Source organism: Suricata suricatta, chromosome 13 (genome assembly GCF_006229205.1).
Source record: "Suricata suricatta isolate VVHF042 chromosome 13, meerkat_22Aug2017_6uvM2_HiC, whole genome shotgun sequence".
Classification (NCBI taxonomy): domain Eukaryota; kingdom Metazoa; phylum Chordata; class Mammalia; order Carnivora; family Herpestidae; genus Suricata; species Suricata suricatta.
Genome location: NC_043712.1, coordinates 85,250,723 through 85,268,993, shown reverse-complemented (window position 1 = coordinate 85,268,993; position 18,271 = coordinate 85,250,723). Strand labels below are relative to the sequence as shown.

The following is an 18,271-nucleotide window of genomic DNA, read 5'->3' as shown; positions in this document are numbered from 1 at the left end:
CGCTGCTGGGGGGCAGAGCGGGAGGCGGGGGGTGCGCGTGTGCGCTGCTGGGGGGCAGAGCGGGGGCGGGGGGTGCGCGTGTGCGCTGCTGGGGGGCAGAGCGGGGGCGGGGGGTGTGCGTGTGCGCTGCTGGGGGGCAGAGCGCAGACTGCAGTCTGAACGGGAGGCGTGTGAGAGCTGCCCGGTGGAGGGGAGGGCCAGGCCAGGCGCAGGGCAGCAGAGGCGGCTGGCCGGGGAAGGATGGTACCGGTGGCCGTAGCGGGGAGGTGGCAGGGTGAGCCGACCCAGAGCAGTCGTGGGGGGAGGAGGAGACCTGAACTCTGTCTGACGGAGACGGCGGCTCTGCGAACCAGCCCGGGGGAGGTGCCCGGCGGTGGGAGAGCTCTTGGCAGAGCTGGGAACAGGGGTGTGTGGGCTTGAAGGACTTGGAGGAAACCACTAACTCGTGGAGAACGGGAACAGTTTGTGGAACAGAGGACTGGACTGAGCTTTCGGGAAATCATGTTTGAAGGTGGACGGAGAAGCCAGGGACAGAGATGCCGCGATAGGACCGTGTGGCGTCTGAGTGGATGGCAGAGAAAGGGGTGGACGAGCGGCGGGGGCCGCGGGTCAGCGGGTCAGGGCCTCTCCCGTCTCCTGGGTTCAGCTCAGACTCCTGCCCTGCCGCTGAGCGAGCACGGGGCACGGCCCCCTCTGGGCAGCCCGCTGCCGCCCCGGACTCCTCAGGGACTCGGTTCTGTGCTCGGAGCTTCCGTGGGAGCTGTGTCCGCACAGCCCTGGCCGCGGGCGCGGGCCGGACAGACGTGCCCCCCGTGGGAGCGTTTACGTGGAAATGCCTCACTAGCCTCTCTGACTCCACGGGACACCCGGACTTCTCTTTACTAAGTTGTTAAATCGAGACAGAATCACAGTCATTATTCTTAAGGTGCGTGTGATTCCTCATTGGCGGCCTGGGAGCCCCCTGACGGGCTTTATGTCACTGGGTCAGCACTGAATTTCTGGTGACCAGAGCGGTGGCTGCTCCCTGAGACACATGCTCAGTGCACAGACTGAGAAGCCGCGTTTGGGTTTGGTGACAGCAAGGAAAGAATAGTTGTGGGACGAGGGAGAGATGAAGGCCGCGTGGCCGAGCTTCTGGGTGGAGAGGAGACCGTGGAGCAGGGAGAAGTTTCTTAAGAAAGGTGCGGGGCAGATGGGGGTGGGGGAAACTGCTGCCGTGCGCATGCGCATTCTGTCTCCGTCTTGCCTTAGCGCGTGGCTTATCTTTTTCTTTTCTTTACTAATAGGTGACAACATCTTAGCGGTTCTTAAATATCTAGCTACATCTGATATGTTGCCGTCTTCTTCAAAGTATCGCCATGGAAACATGGTCTTCTTCGACGTGCTCGGCCTGTTTGTCGTCGCCTACCCCTCCCGCGTCGGCTCCATAGTTAACTACGCGGTGGTGCTGGCCGTCGTGTCCTACCTGGGCCAGAGACTGCTGCGGCCCCGTCACAAGAGTACGTATCTCCCTCTGCAGCCGCGACCCTGGCCTGGGGGGAGAACTTGCCTGAAGGCTGCGCAGCCTGCTTGCCTGGATTTCTTCAAGGAGCCTAAAATCTTAAACGTAACGTTTGATTGATGTTGGGAGGCAGTCCTACATGAACATCAGACGAATGTGCCCACTGCACTCCGGGTCTAGGGGAGGCAGGAAGTTCTTTGTACTCCATGCGCAGAAGCTTGTGCACCCTGGCTCTGAGTGAAAGCCCCCATTAAAAAGTCTCGTCCACGCCTCACCCCGGGGGCAGGTGCCCTCCTGGGAAGTCTGACTCTGGTGCCTCTGGTTAAACTAGTCTCCTGCTTGGACGTTTCCCTGTCGCAGCAGCGGTCTGGGCCGAGCGAGGGAACCTGTGCGGCCGCGGTTTCCCTGGCACCTCGGCCGGCCCGGGCCCGCTCCTCTGGCCTTAGCGGCCCCCCGGGACTCCCCTCCTGGCTGGCGTTTCTGTACACAGCGCGCCGCGGAGCTGGCCGAGATGGAGGCTCCTGCTCTCCTGGTCAGGAGCGTGTCCCCGCTGCTCCTGGCGACCCGTCCCCGGGTCTTTAGCGCCCAGACTCTCCGTAAACGTTACTTGGATGTTATTCGTCAGTAACCTTCCCCGTTCAGGCTTTTAACAAACGTCACCCCCAGGGCATTTCAGTGCTTCCAGTTACGGTGCTGGGTGTTTCGTTTCGGTGTTTGCCCTTGTACCTCTGCTGACTGGTGGTGAGGTCGACCCGGTAGAGGTGCTGACGGCCACTCTGTCCTGTGTGCAGCTGGCAGCTACGCGAAGGACTTCTTCTGTGGGCTCGCCATCACCCTGGTCAGCTGGTTCACCAGCCTGGTCACCGTGCTCATCATAGCCGTGTTCGTCTCCCTCGTCGGGCGGTCCCTCTCGTGGTATAACCACTTCTACGTGTCCGTCTGTCTGTACGGAACCGCGGCCGCGGCCAAAATCATCCTCATCCACACCCTCGCCAAAAGGTTTCACTACGTGGTGAGTGTCAGGCATGTTCGTTGGGGTCTTTGTGCCGCCTCCGGGCTCGGGGGACGACTCCGGCGGGGCTCCTCGGGTGTGGCCTGCGGAGCGCTCAGGGATCGGCTGGCGGATCAGAAAGCGGGCTCCCAGAACCACGTCCGCGTGGGGTCTGGGCGCCGTTGCCAAGCTGCAGGGTGTCGGGGGTGTTGACGGCGAGGCCGCGTCTGCTTCCGTGTGTCCCTGAGCGCTTGGGTCCCCGGCCCTCCCTGGGCTCGCCCGTCCGTGTGAGCAGCTCTGTCCTCCGCTGGGCGGTGAGGGCCTGGATGCCGCGCTCCTCGCCTGTGCTCGGGCCCTTCGGACACGCGGCCCTGAGGCTGCACTCGGAGTCTCTCTCCCATTTCCTTCACTTTTTTTCCCTGTTAGCCAGTGTGTTAACTCGGATTCTGACAGCGTCGAGATGTGCTGGGGGAGGGGGCGGGCGGGCGGAGGACACTTCCTAAGGAGAAAAGAGGGAAGGGTGCTAGGGTTCCAGAATGATGTATGCCGAGGGAGAGAATATTGCCATATTGTTACGGTTTCAGCTATTAACAGAACTCCGTAAATTACAGTGGGAGAGTGACCCATGGTTTCTAAAGATTTTCTAAGTGACTTAAAGGGAAAAATCTATTAGCGCCTATATATATTTTCAAGACCGCCAATGTGCAGCTGTTTTTTCAGTTTGCCTGCGAGGATTAGCATGCAGACACGAAGGCGATACTCCTGCGTCTTTCCACAAAGGTGTCTTTGGTGCTAGACCATGGGTGAAGCTCGGTCTCCGTTTCAGTTGATGCTGAGCTGTGGTCCGAGAACCCCTTCTGTGCTAACCTTCAAGAGAGGCCCTTTGAGGCCAGCCATCAGTTAATGGATGAACTAATCCTTGTGTCTTAGTGGCTTCCGTGTCACTGGTGTGGTACCTGAGTGTGGGGGTCGTTAATGTGGCAGGGGGGCCGGAGACAGAAATGTTTAAGTAAAGTCCCATTTACTTTGACAAAATTCAGGTGTCTGATCATGAACTTCGGGGCTGACAGCATAAGGGAAAGGAAGATGTGTTTCATTTCATAAATATTCTCAGAGCAGCCCGGCGGACCTGGCGGGAGGAGATTCGGAAGGCCCGGCCTCTTCCTCGGAGGAGCTGGGGGAGGCCCGCGGTGGGATGAGGTGAAGGATGGCCTCTGGCTGTCGCAGTCCAGCGCCCGAAGGTCAGGAAGGCTTGTGGACGAGGTGCTGACGTGTGAACCGGGGGTTGAAGCAGGAGCAGAAGTGCGGGGACGGCGGTCAGAGGCGGGCGCCCAGGATGCATTTGGGCGGTGGGCGGTAGTGAGTTGAGTGGGTGAAGACGAGGTGGCGGCACGGTGGGCGGGAAGGCGGCCGGCGTGGGCTGGAGCCCGGCCCTGAGGGTCAGTGAGGCCGCCAGCAGCGTTTCCCAAGTGGGATCTTGGTGAGGGCGCCGGCGCCGTGACAGTGCAGACTGAGGGCAGTGGCCGGGGGGCAGGGACCGGGGTGGGGGCGGGAGCCGGCTGTGAGGGACGTCTGTTGGATCTCCGGGTTCGGGCACATTCTGGGCGGTCCTCGGCTTCAGGTGGAATCCCAAGTGTTACTTTCCTCTTAAGTTATTTTTAAAGACCGTGCCTCTGTTTGCGGCGCGGTTCATCTAAGTGCACAGCTGCCTTCCGTTTCCGAGCGGGTTTGTCAAAGGAACCTGAACATCTTTCGAAAACACGTGACTGAAGCCGTTCTGAGCTCTTGAAGGAACCCACGTGACCTGGGTTATTCCGTTTTGGGGTTTCTGCACTGAAATAATAACCTCTGTGGGTATGTTAACGGAATCCCTGGTGCAGACGCTAAGAGGTGTGAAGTTGTTACGGCAGCTTCCTTCTGAGGAGCTCGGGGTGCTGCCCGGGCCTCCTCAGACGTCAGAGCCCAGAAATACAGGTGAACTTTCTGAACGTGCAGCACCCGGGAATCAGGGTGGGGGCCGCGCTGCACCACAGGACCCGGCAGAGCAGCCAAACCAGGTCCCGGAAGGGCCTGCAGCTCTCCAGGCGTGCTGCTGGTGGCGCTGTTCTTCACATGTCATTTCTCGCCTTTGGAAATTGTGTAAATAGGAAAGCTTACAGGGGTGAAATTTTTAGGAGAGCCCTTTCTTCTATTTCAGAAAATTTCCGAAGGCTTTTAGCCCAGTGGAAGAAAAGCACAGATTCCATATGAGTAATGATGTTTTGTTTCATTTTTAAGTGTTTATTTTTGAGAGAGAGAGAGGGAGAGCTCTAGTGAGGGACTGACAGAGCGAAGGGGACAAAGGATCCAAAGCAGGCTCCAAGCTGACAGCAGAGAGTCCGACGCGGGGCTCGAACCCACTAACCGTGAGATCATGACCTGAGCCACTACCAAGTTAGAAGCTTAACCGACTGAGCCACCTGAGCGCCCCACGAGTAATGATGTTTTTGCCCCATCTTCCTAAATGCCCCTTTCCTGTGCAGCGATTTAAATTCGTTCTGTTATGACAAGAAGTAGTGAGTGTTTACTTAAGGTTTAAGATGCTGTTTAAAACGAAACAACTCCTCTGATGGAAATTTCATCGCAGTAGAGGATCTTTATGAATGGACCATGGGTAAGATACTGGTACGTTTCTCTTTCTTCCAGAACGCCAGCGACTGGTACCTGGGAGAAGTGTTCTTTGACATCTCGCTGTGTGTGCACTGCGTTTCCCTCACGGCGCTCACGTACCAAGGGCTCTGCTCGGCGTTCATCAGTGCCGTCTGGGTGGCGTTCCCCCTGCTCACCAAGCTGTGCCTGCACAAGGACTTTAAGCAGCACGGTAGGGCATATGTGTGTGCCCGTGGGAAGGTACCTTAGAATGAATACAAGACCTGCAGGATTGTTTCTTTGTTTGGTCTGTGGGGTAGGCTTTCAAGATTGTTCCTGTTTTTCTTCTTTTTGTTTTAATTTTCGGATCACCTTATCCCCCATCCCCATCCCATCCTCACACTTACACGCATGCTAATGTATTACCCACATGTTTCATTTCCTTCTTTCTTGTATTTTAGTGTCCCCGAGTGAAATGTTCTATGTCAGGCCCACCAGTACTGGGCAAACCTGTGTCTCGCTGTAGCATTGCAGACGTGTGTGTTTTCTTTCTCTTTTTCCCTAGGTGCCCAAGGAAAATTTATTGCCGTGTACCTCTCGGGGATGTTTATTCCTTATCTTTACGCACTGTACCTCATCTGGGCGGTGTTCGAGATGTTTACCCCCATCCTTGGGAGGAGTGGTACGGAAATCCCGCCTGACGTTGTGCTGGCTTCCATTTTGGCTGGTTGTACGATGGTCCTGTCTTCCTATTTTGTAAGGAAAAGTCATTTATCAAATATTTCCTCCTTTATTTTTTACAAGAATGTGTGCTGAGTTTATCCAGTCAATTCTGTGAAGTAGTGTTGCTTATACTTAGAAACAGTTAAGCAAAAGGCATGGTCGTATGATGCAGAATGTGGGTTCAGTGTGGTGAGAAAATGGGGGGTGGGGTTTTAGTTTAGCATCCTGCTCCCCCCAGGTCCTCTGGCCGTGCCTCTCTCCACAGCTTTCCAACCACCTGGCCAGGAGTTGGTAGAACACGCACCGGCTGAGAAGTGGTAGAGATTGGTTGGGGGTGGATTTTTAGAATGGTTCCTACCTAGAGGCCAAGGGTGATAAATACATGGTGCTTTTATTGGTGCTCTTGGAGCAGGTGGAGGGAGACGGTTCGGGTGAGGCTCACTCCATTCAGCCCCCACTCCACTGGCCGCTCGGCCTCCTGGCTGCTCGCGCCTCAGAGTTCGGAGATGGAGCCGCGTCTCCGGGTGGCGGACCCGGGTGATGCAGGGGCACAGGCCTCCTCGTCTGCTGTCAGCGCACTGCCACTGCAGGAGCGTCCTGCCTTTGCCCTCCCTGCGGCTGTCCGGAGAGGAGACAGACCCCGTGCACCACCCTGTGCTAGAGCGGGCCCCCGGGCAAGCTCTGCCCTCGGCGTGGTGTCCGATCGGCCCCTCTGGAGGAGCCAGGGGTCTGTGCTGTGGCTCTTTCCCCCGGAATTGGGGAGACCAGGAAGGATCTCCTGCACACCGTAGGCACACTGCAGGATTCGCAGCTAGGGGCCAAGTGTAGTCGTGACTTTGTTCTAGTGCTTTCCTCCACGGGGGTGATGGGGAGCTTTCTCACCCTGATTCTGAACAGGGCATCCCGTGGAGGTCAGGATCGAGAGACCGCAGGTCAGAATGCCACGTGCGGGCCGACCCGTAACTGGCAGGAGATAGCTGTGCGCACACTGTGCATCTAGCCCTGGACAGCGGTTCTCAGGCGCACGGTCGCTGCGCTCAGCTAAGAAGTGTGAGCGCTCCAGCCATGTTGCCGGTAATACAATCGTTAGGTCCTTACTGGCATTTTCTGGGGTGGTGGATGGAAAAGTCTAAACTGTTCTTGGTTGTCTTCAGGGTTTACTTCCTTTGTTTTATTTTTAAGCCTTTAAATGCTCTGTCCCTGTTAGTCGATGGCTTTGCTGCTGTGTGGGCTCACGGAGTCGGTGGGGTTTCCCTCAGATGCAGATTCGGTTCTGATCTAGAATCGGCTCAGGTAGAAACTGGGTCCCCCGTGTATGTAAATCGGGGCCCGTGGGTGAAGGCTCATAGGAGATGATCAGAATGGGGGGCATTTCAATGCTGCCCCGCGTGGAACCGGCTGAACTAAACCCTAAATCTTCACTGTGGAAACTGCAGCTGACTGCAAAGTAAGGAAATGTTGGGAAGCTCAGAGGGCGATGACAGGGCATGTCCTGCCAGGTTACGTTGTACTCGGAGAGCTTCAGAACACCTGTTGGAACCCTTGGAAACCTCCTTTAGTTTTCATCATCACGGGCCGTGGCCGTGCGGCCCTGACGCTGGGGCTGGCGGTCTGTCCGCGAGGACGTGTTCACGTGTGGCCGCCGCCCCCGCTCCTCGGATCACGGAGAGCTGAACCGCGGTTCAGCCGGAAACGCGGGGGTTTGTAAGTGTGCGTGCCAGGAGGCGGGCACTCTCCTGTCCGGCGGGGGGCGGGGCCACGCGGCTGCTGACTGACAGCAGGACCCTCTGCGGGGAACAACACAGCACACGCAGACGCTGCACAGACCCTTCTGCCTTTTTTGTTTTGCACCCATTTCGGACCCTAGAGTGACGGAGGATGTGACGTTTAAGGCAGAAATAAAAGTGAAACTTAAGATAGCAGAATCCAAACACATGGTCACGCAGGCCACCCTCCTCTGCTCTAGAACTGCATTTCGCTCCCCCCCCCCCCCATTACCAAGCCTCTTCCAGAAAATGCCTGGACGGGGCAGGTGAGCCTCACGGTTTGGGAGTGTGGCTTGGGGACTGCAGCCTCCATGGAGGTGTGGGGACAACGTCGGGTCGGAGCTCGGTTGAGCTGGCCGGAACCACGCACGGCGACGGGCAGGTTGTATTTTGTCCCGAGAGACTCCGCACCCGCACTTGGCAGGATATTTGACACTGTTCTAAGGGGCCACATGGTAAAGTGTCATGACTGTTAGGACACGGAGGGAGAGAGGGTCCCTTATTGTGTTTTGCTGACTCATCCCCCTGGCTTTTTGGGTGCGGTCTTGTTTCTGTGCTCACAGTGTGAAAACGTGCAAGACCAGCACGGTCCTGCTCGACATCACCCCGGATGGGATGCTGGTGCGCTGCGGGTACCAAATCCTTCCGTTTTGTAGAGTATGTGGCCGGTGACAAAGTTTGCTTACTGAGCACGGACGGGGACGGCCTTACTTTGCATCGCAGACTCCCTTACACGCAGGCCCTCAGGTGGAGTCTTGAAGGTGCATCTACGTGCAAATTTAGATGAAGCGGGCCCGTTTTTGGCACATTACAAAAGCTTTAGGAATGGAACTTGAGTTTTGTTGAAATAGGCTGACTTATGCTTAAAATCCTGCCACCGGTTCCCTCATAGAGAGCTGACGCCATGATGTGTGGTAGGTGATCGGGGTCTACGGTGCGGGGGTTTACTGGGGCGTTGATCCGGTTAGAAGTGAAGGAAGGTCACAGATTGACTGGGGTCAGGACACCATCCTGGTGTCTCTGCTTACCGGAGACCCCCGCTGTTTCCTTTCCCCTCGCCTGCCAGCTGCCTGTTGAAGGCACCATCATGGCAGGTGGGGGGCACCCCTGGCCTCCGCAGCCCTCGCCCCCTCCAAGTGGAGCCCGGCGGCTGGCGCTGCGGCGAGTAGCCGCGCCGATGAGCGTCGTGATTGCTCAGGGAGCCTGTTCCCAAGTGAAGGCCGCTTAAAGGCACCTCTCCTCCGAGGTAATTTTTCTGGGTCTTGTGTTTTAGATTAACTTCATCTACCTAGCCAGAAGCACGACAAGAACCATGCTGCTGCTGACTCTGGTGTGTGCCGCTACGCTTCTCCTCGTTTGCAGTGGGGCGTTTTTCCCATACAGCTCGCAGCCCGCCAGCCCGAGGCCGAAGAGGGTGTTTCTGCAGGTGAGAGCGGGCCGGCGCGGGCCGTGGTTCTGCGGGGGGGCCTCGCGTGCGCGGGGCTGGGCGCCAGGAGGTCCGGCGGGCTGCCCTGCTCCTGACCGTCCAGCTGTGCTCGGCCGTCCCGGGCACGGCAGGGAGGGGAACACGCCGCCAAAGGCTTTCTGGTCAGTGAGACACCCTTCTCCCAAGTCGCGGGGCTGGAGACGTCTGCTTGTCTGGTCACTGTGCAAATGCTACAAGTGCACCTGCCTAGCAAAACAAGAGCAAATACGTGCCGTGGGGGTGGTGAGCTTCTAGAAGCACAGACTGCAGGCCGAGTAAAGATCTGAACTCAACTAGCAAAGTTAGGCATTTCAAGATGCTAGTAAAAGTGTTCTCAGGTAGCGTGTTAGTTAACGTGTCGTGACGGAAGTACCACAACTTAGGGACTCGTCACGAGACTTAGAACTGAGACTTCAGGTCTTCTGCAGACTTTTTAGAGTGGGTCCTGTGACGCAGGAGAAAGAATTCGGTTGCCTTATTTCTAGTCCTGGCTGGCTCAGCCGGTGGAGTGAGCGGCTCTTCCGTCTCTGAGTCAGAGTTCGAACCCCACATTGGGCGTAAAGCTTATTTTAAAAAACAAATTAAAAAAAAAGCCCAATGATAACCTAGGTAATTATGAGGGACTTGAACGAGTTAATAATAAAACTAGACATAAATAGCAGGGAGGAGATCCTGAATAAGGGCCGAGTACTCCTTGTTTAGAGCCCTGGAGGACACAGCGGTACGCTTTCTGTGACTGTGCAATTTGCAAAACCTTTAGCGAAGACCCAGCTAGTTTGTAGACTCTGTGCTTTCAGTGGCTTGCTAAATTCTATAATTACATCAGTAGTATTTAGAAAAAGCTACATTTTTATTTTTAAAAACTCTTGTTCTGATTTGTTTGGGGTGCTCTTCTTCCCCAGTGCCGGAAGTTGGCAGACTTTTCCCGAAAGGGGCCAGGTAATAAATACTTAAGGCTCTGCCAGCCGTGAGGGCTGTGTCCCGGCACAGCCAAGCGGCCGCGTTCCAGGCAGCCGTCAGTGAGCCTGGCGGTGGCCGCGCGGCCCCTCGCGGTCCTTGCTCTTCCAGGCCGATACCCGTCCCGCCGGCTGCTGTGGTTAATGAGGCTGTTCCGGAGGGAGCCTGGCGCCTCTTCAGAGACCTGTAGGCCCAAGTGTGACCCCTAGTGGTGAGAACGGGAGTCAGCCTCAGGTCCCAGGGAAACCGTGTGCGCCTGCGCGTGTGTTCCTCTCAGGACGCCTGTGTGTGGCCGTTACGTGCAGTTCTAGCGTCCGTGTCTTTTAACTCTGAACGAGGTCTTCAAACACGTTTTAATGAAGTTTAAGTATGTATTTGTGGGAAATAAACCTTCTGTAGATCAATTTTCAAGTGTAAAAGAACACGGAACAGCACCCGGAGTGTGCCCTTCCCCCTGCTTCTCGCCCCGCCCCGCCCCGCCCCGGGGAGGCACGCACTCACGGTGTTGGAGTCATCATTACGTTGTTTCTCTTGACCTCGCACGTATGAATTCCTACACGAGAAGACACGTGTGCCTCTCTGTGAACACCTTACTGAGAAGGCCGTAGTTAAACACGCGTTTGTGACCCGCGGCTGTGGCCAGCAGCCTGCGAGCAGCTTGCAGGTGGCTGTGTGTCACTGGGTGTGGCAGACCTCTGGGGCTGATGCCCCCCCCCCCCACCTGTCCATCGTGCCCTTGGTGGCGTTCGGGTCGTTGGCAGTTGTCGCTAAGACGGGCAGCGCCAGGTCGAAGCTTTTGCACGGTCGGGAGGCTCTCCGAGCGCACCTTCAGGAGCGGAACTGCCGGCCGGCTGCACGCGGACGTGACGCCGGGCCGCTTCCTCAGGTGGCCGTGGCCGCGGCAGGGCGGGGCCTCCCAGGGCGCAGCCGCGCCGCCCTTGCTGGGCCCAGGCCCCGCTGTCCGCCCCTCCCCAGTGGGGGAGGGGATTCGGGGAGGGGCTTCTCATCGGCCGTTCTCCCCAGCATATGACCAGAACGTTTCATGACCTGGACGGGAACGTGGTCCAGCGGGACTCCGGAATCTGGATCAACGGGTTTGACTACACGGGGATGGCTCACGTCACCCCTCACGTCCCGGAGATCAACGACAGCATCCGAGCTCACTGTGAGGAGAAGGCCCCGCTCTGCGGCTTCCCGTGGTACCTCCCGGTGCACTTCCTGATCAGGTGGGTGGACGCCTCTGCTGCAAGGCCGGGGCTGGTTCTCGGGTCCCGTCACCCGCGAGGACCTCATCACCGCCGGTGGGAACGCGGTCAGGTGCCAGGTGCGCGGGGTTTCCTGTCACCGCACAAGTTCTCCTTGAGAGGGACCCAGCGCTCGGAAGGTTACTGTTGGCTTTTCACCGTGAGGCAGTCCTTTCCGCTGGCGACGGCGGGAGTTAGAAGCTGGCCCCCTCCGCTGCCCTGGTAGACGGCAGTTAAGTATTCGTTTCAAACTTTTATTTCTGGGAAGTTTTTCTGGTTTGGTAGGAAGGGGCTGGATAAGAAGGAATAGGACGGGTAGTGAATCAAGATCACCTAGGATCCTTTGGTCGTAATTTTGGGGAAGTTTTATTACACAGTAACCCGGGCCTTGGTTTACCTAATCCTATCCCTCAGAGTGTATTTCTCTTGAGAGAGAGCAAGAGTAGGGAAGTGGCAGAGAGTTCCGACGTGGGGCTTGAGCCCACAGATCATGACCTGAGCGGAAATCAAGAGTTGGACACTTAGCTGATGGGGCCACCCAGGCGCCCCCAGAGTTCACTTCCATACCCCAACATGGGATCCACACATTCTGACCTCGTCCGGGAGTTGTTACAGCTGCCAGCTGACTAAGCATCCTGAACACTGAAGCTCCCTTTCCAAACAGGAAAAACTGGTATCTCCCTGCCCCAGAAGTTTCTCCAGGAAATCCTGCTCACTTCAGACTCGTGTCCAAAGAACAGACACCCTGGGATTCTATTAAGCTGACGTTTGAAGCAACAGGTAAGTCATAAGACAGTTTTTTCTTCTCTTCTTAAAATTCGTATGTGTACTTTTTCTTAAAAAGTAGGAACCGACCTTTGGAAGAACGTAGTGTTTCTAAAAGTACTCGAAGCAGATGAATAATTTATTGAGAAAAATAAGACTTTATTTTTTTTAAAGCAGTTTTAGGTTCACAGAAAGCCTGAGCAGGAAGTAGGGCTCCCTCCCCCCTCCCCTTCTCACCACCTTGCATTGAGTGCGGGGTGTTCCCGAAAACCAACCGAGGAGCCAGTACGACCCACTGTGAACTGCAGCCCTTGGTTTATGTTAGGGAAGGTCCAGTTTACTCTGTGTTGCCTAGCTCTGTGGGGTCTGACAAATGTGTAAAGTCATGTCCCCCCACATCAGATGGAACAGACTCCCCATCCCGAGAGTCCTGTGCACCCCCGTCAGCCTTCGCCTCCCCTCCCTCTCTGGCAACCGCTGATCTTTGTTACCGTTTCTCCTACTTGGCCTTTCTCAGCCCTACAGTTGGGCCTCTTTCATGGAGCAGTATGAGCCCTCCCGTCTTGTAGCTTGTGTCTTTTTACCGCTGGGTGGTGTGTGGATGTACCAGTCTATCTGTTCACCTACCGAAGAACATTTTGGTTGCAGGTTTTTGTCTAAAAAAAAAAAAATGAGGTGAAAACATGTCTAATGTTAATTTTTATTTAAAAAAAATTTTTTTTAACATTTTTGAGAAAGAGACAGATCATGAGCAGGGGAGGGGCAGAGAGGATGAAACAGAATCGAAAGCAGGCTCCAGGCTCAGAGCTGTCAGCACAGAGCCTGACATGGGGCTCGAACCCACAAACTGTGAGATCATGAGCTGAAGTCAAATGCTTAACCAACTGAGCCACTCAGGTGCCCCTTAATGTGTGAGCTAGAGCAAGCAGGGGAGGAGCAGAGAGAGAGGGAGACACAGATCTGAAGCAGGCTCTGAGCTGTCAGCACCAAGCCTGATACGGGGGTCGAACCCACAAACTACAAGATCATGACCTGAGCTGAAGTTGGATGCTTAACCAAGAGCCACCCAGATACCCAGGAATTCACTGGGATAAAGGCCTAGGAGTGCAGGTGCTGGATCACATGGTCGGCCTGATTTACCTGAGACACGGCTGGAGTCCTCCAGCACCACGCAGCTTCCCGCAGTCTCACCAGCATCTGGTGCTGTGCTGGGGACTTTTTAGTCTTTCTGACAGCGAAGTGGTGGCATCTTATTGTTTCTATTTGCAATTCTGTAGATTCTTTGCCATCTGTGTGTCTCCTCAGGTGAGGTGTCTGTTTATGAATTGGACTGTTTGGCTTTTTTCTGAAGTTTAAGAGTTCTCTGTATATGTGGATAGAAGTCAGATAAGTGTTTTGCAAATATTTTCTCCTGGTCTGGATTATCTTTTCATTCTTTTAACAGTGCTTTTCACAGTGTAAGGCTTTAAATTTAATCAAGTTCCAGCATAATCAGTTTTCCTTTCATGGGTCGTGATTTTGGTGCTGTGTCTAAGAGTCACTGCCAAACCCAAGGTTAACTTATGTGAAAGCTGTGAAGTCTTTTTTTGCTTTGCATGTGGTTCGCCAGGTGCTCCAGTACCGCCTGTTGAAGCCTGTCCCGTCTCTCCTAAATGACCTGTTTCTTTGTCAGCAGTCAGTTGACTATTTATATGGGTCTGTTTCTGCATTTTCTATTCTGTTCTTCTTACGTGTTTGTCTCTTTTGCCACCAGGATGCTCTGTCTTGATCAGGTCCTGAAAGTGGGTGGTGTCCATCCTCTCAGACTTCATTCTTCAGTGGACAGCGCCTGTCTTGTCTTTCCACAGATCAGTTTGTCCATATCCACAGTAGAACTTTCTGCAATTCTTTTTTTTTTTTTTAACTTTTTAAATCTTTGTTGTCGAGAGAGACAGACATACACAGAATCCAAAGCAGGCTCCAGGCTCCGAGCTGTTAACACAGAGCCCGACGTGGGGCTCAAACCCACAGACTGTGAGATCATGACCTGAGTCGGACGCTCAACTGACTGAGAAACACAGGCATCCCTGACTTTCTGGGATTCTTAAATGGAAATGCATTGAAATCTACAGATCAGGTTGGGGAAAAATGGTATCTTAGGGGCACCTAGGTGGTTCAGCTCAGGTTCTCAGTCTGTGGATTTGAGCCCCACCCAGGCCAGGCTTTGAGCTGTTTATTCTCTCTCCCTCTCTACCCCTCCCCCACTCATGCTTTCCCTCTATCTCAAATACTTGAAAAAACCACATCTTAGTATTTGTTCCTATCTGTGACATGGAATCTCTCTCCATTTATTTGTATCCTGTTTATTTTCTTTCATCAGTACTATATTTTGTAGTTTTCCTGATATATTTCATTCAGGGGATGCTAATGTGAATAGGATTTTTCACTGATGGTGTGTAGAAACAATTGATATCATTAAACACGTAGACTGCAACTTTGCCATAATTGTTTATTAGTTCCAGGAGGTTTTTTGATAGATTCCTTGGGATATTCTACATAGATGATAACCAAGACAGTTTTATTTCTTTCTTTATAAACCTTTTTGTCTTTTATTGCTTTTTCTTGTCTTACTCCATTAGCTAGGACTTGTAGTATTTTTAAAGAGTGCTAGGAGGCACATTAAGGGTGGGAATCATTGCCTTGTTCTTGATCTTAGTGGGAAAGCTGCTACAGTTTTCAACATGATGTTAGTTAGCTCTTTATCAGGTTGAAGAAATTCCCCTCTGTTTATAGTTTGCTGAGCTTTGACTGTGAATGGATTTTGGATTTTGTCACATGCTTCTGTTTGCTGGTATGACCATACGATTCTGCAGTAGCCTGTTGCTGTGATGAATTGTATTAACTGGTTTTCAGAGGCTGGATCAATCTTGCAGACATGGAATAAATTCCACCTGGTTGTAGTATGTAATTCTTGGTATACTTTGTTGGATGGGATTTGCTCATATGGAGGATTGGTTCTGTGTCTCTGGAGAATCTAACACAGGGAGTTCACTTTTAGAAGCTCCTGCTACTATTCACTTTGTACCAATTTTGACGGCATGTAAGTGGAATCATCTAGTTTGTAATATTTGGGGTCTGGGTCATTATAATGTTCTTGAGATTGAGCTATGCTTTTTTGAGTATTAGTATTTTGGTCCCACAAGTTGTGTATGTGAACTCAATTGTTCCACATTCTGTCCAGTATTGGCCGTTCTTTTCCATTGTACCATTTCTGGCTGGCATTCAGTAGTAGCCTTTACATTTCTCCGGTAAGTAATGACTTGGAACACTCTTACAAGTGCTTACTGGCCATTCAGGTATCTTGTTTTGTTTCTTCATTTCTTCTTCCCTTTTAAAAACTGGGCTTACTGACTTCTATAGGAGTGCTTATGTTCCAGATCAAAACCCTTTATCAGATATATATTTTATCTAGATGTTCTTGTTTATTCACTTTAAGTTTATTTAGAGAGAGAGAGAGACAAGCGTGAGTGCGGGAGGGACAGGGAGACAGAATCCCAAGCAGGCTCCACGCTGCCTGTCCAGAGGCCCAATGTGGGGCTTGAACCCACGAAGCTATGAGATCATGACCTGAGCTGAAATCAAGAGTCGTATGGCCTAACCAGCTGAGCCACCCAGGTGCCCCATGTCATCCATTTTCTTAAAGGAGTCATTTGCTTATACGAGTTTTAAATTTTTGTGAATTCATCAGATTTTTCTTTAGAATACCTTATATGTCCTCTCTAAAAATATCTTGCCTATCCAGAGTTCAACAAAGATAGATTCTAGAAGCTTCATAGCTTTAGCTGTTATGTTTAGGCCTGTGATATACCTTGAAATAATTTTTGTATGCAGTGTGAGGTGGAGGCCAAGGTATTTTTTGTTTATGGATGGATATCCAGTTGTTCTAGCATTATCTGCTGAAGACTGACTGTAGCCTGTGGAATTGCTTTGGCATCTTTGTCAAAATTACTGGACTGGGTGCACCTCAGCTTTCACCCACTTGTACTGAGCTTCCCCGCTCACTAGTAGCTTGTTTCATTTTTGTATCTTTTTTTTTACTGTGGCCATTTTATTTACAGTAAAAAGTAAATAATTTATTGTGCTAAGGTATATTTAACACCAAAGGGACCTGAATATCCAGTACGCAAAGAAAGCTGGAGGACGGACACAAGATGGTAGAAGTGAAGTAGTAGGACTTGGTCGTTAACCAGGGGCATGAAGCCCTTGCAGGGACTTCGGTGCCTTGGCTAATGCTTTCAAAGGTGGATCCTTTTGTTTTCTCTAAGCTTTTAAAACTTAATTGGAAAAAATTTGTTTTGCACCAACTGGTTTTCTTGTTCATGCCAATAATTATTTGATTTTTATTTAAGCACCAGCTGGTAAAAAGGAAGCAAAAAAAAAAAAATCCAAACTTTTCTCTATCCTTAATGCACAATTTGGAGAATTCCAGTAAAATTCAGGTTCCTGGCAGGCAAGTTGCACATCTACTGCCCTGTTTGTGATTATAAATGTCAAGAAATCAGAAAAAAAATTATTTTACTGTTTATGTGTGAGTCTGTGTATCACTTACCATATTTTTTAACTATATAGAAGCTTTGTAGCTTAATGATCAGGAAGGTGAAAATCCTTTTTTACTATTTTCCTTGCTATTTTTGCATGTTTTGTTTTTCCATATGAACTTTATTAAGCTAACTCTGATATAAAATTTATTACTCTTTGGTGTTTGGAAAGCATCAAGGTAAGTTTTTAAATTAAGAAATGACCGGGTCCTGTCACCCTATCCATGAACTAGGAATGTCTTTTCAGATCTACTTCTGTCTCTTTCACAAATGTTAAAAGAGTTTTCCTCATCTAGTTTCTGTGGCTGTCCTAATTGGGGTTTTCTCTACCATTATGTTCTCTAACGGGTTATATTGTTTGACTGCTGTAGGTCAGTTTTACATCTTGGCTACCTCACTGAATCTTGTAGTTTTTGTGTTACTCATCACTCGTCTAGAGTTCTCCCAGTAGAAACACTAGAAATTGCCAACCTTTAAATGGCCAGATAGTATTTTAGGCTTTGCCATATGTCCCCGTTGTAGATTGTTTTTTTTTAACTACTGTTTAAATACATAAAAACCATTCTTAGACCTCAAGTAGACAGCTTGCTGACTGCGCTGTATCGTCTGCAGTCTTTCCTAGCCCTGTAACTGACGGGTCTACGTGGTTGAGAAGCACTCACGTGGTGTGGACGTAGCGAGCAGCGTCCTGGGTTTGCTTAGAGCACAGGCCTCTCGTGTTTCCCCGCGTGTGGGAGACGAGCCTTACGTCCAGGGTGTGGATCGTGTACCATGTTATCAACCGTCATTTCTTGAATGTTTTTATAAGGAATGGGTTTTAATTTTGGGAAAGGCTTTTTTTTCTTAAGCATCTATAATCCTAGGATTTTCTTCCTTGGGTCTTTTAACATGGTTTATTCCACTAGGTCACAGCTTATTTTCTTAATGTGATGTTGGATCTTGTTTGCTACAATTTAGAGATTTTGTGTTAATACTCCTGATTGATACTGGTCCATGTTTACTTGTTTATTTTTGGTACTCTTTAATCAGATTTAGGTATGTGTTACACATGATAAATGTATAAACATTACAAAAATAAGTATCCCTTCATTTCCAATGCCTTGGAACAGTTTAGGAAGCATTTGAACTGGTTGAAAAGTTGGCTTAAATTCTTCTCTGAAACCCATCTGGGTGTGGTGGGTAGTTTCTCAACTTTTTCTTGGGAAATTGGTCTGCTTAAGATTTATCTTTCTCTTGTGCAGTTTTAGTTATCTGACTTTTCCTTGAAAAAAGTATCCATTTCATTTGGGTTTCCAACTTTAATAGTATAGAGGTCTTATAGTCACGTGTGATTTTAAACATTTCTTGTTTATTTTTCTTACTCTTTGTGTACTTGTTTTGCAACTCCACTCCCATTCGCCCACCTATTTCTTAACCAAGTTAGCTAGTAGTTAATTCTAAAAGTTAGCATTTAAAAAAATTAAGTTAGGTCTATTTCTAGTCTTTATTTTCTTGATTTCTGGTTTTTGCTTGTCTGCAGTATTTCCCTCCTTTTTGTTCTCTTTGTTGTACTTTTATCTTACTATAAAAGGTTTCTTGCTACGGAGTTTCCCCTTGTCACTGCTTTCACTTGTACCTAATAGTTTCCGATATGTGGTATTTTCATTGTTTACCA

The 18,271-nt window shown here is 51.3% G+C and overlaps 1 protein-coding gene across 1 annotated transcript in view; it reads left to right on the top strand.

The window, feature by feature from the left end:
* Window positions 1-18,271, top strand: part of ERMP1 (endoplasmic reticulum metallopeptidase 1) — a 40,315-nt gene that overhangs the window by 17,656 nt on the left and 4,388 nt on the right. The window contains exons 10-16 of the mRNA XM_029919690.1: window positions 1,287-1,499; window positions 2,293-2,513; window positions 5,178-5,352; window positions 5,686-5,876; window positions 8,883-9,035; window positions 11,055-11,257; window positions 11,940-12,055. Coding sequence (XP_029775550.1) covers window positions 1,287-1,499; window positions 2,293-2,513; window positions 5,178-5,352; window positions 5,686-5,876; window positions 8,883-9,035; window positions 11,055-11,257; window positions 11,940-12,055 — 1,272 coding nt within the window. The remainder of the gene's footprint in view (window positions 1-1,286; window positions 1,500-2,292; window positions 2,514-5,177; window positions 5,353-5,685; window positions 5,877-8,882; window positions 9,036-11,054; window positions 11,258-11,939; window positions 12,056-18,271) is intronic.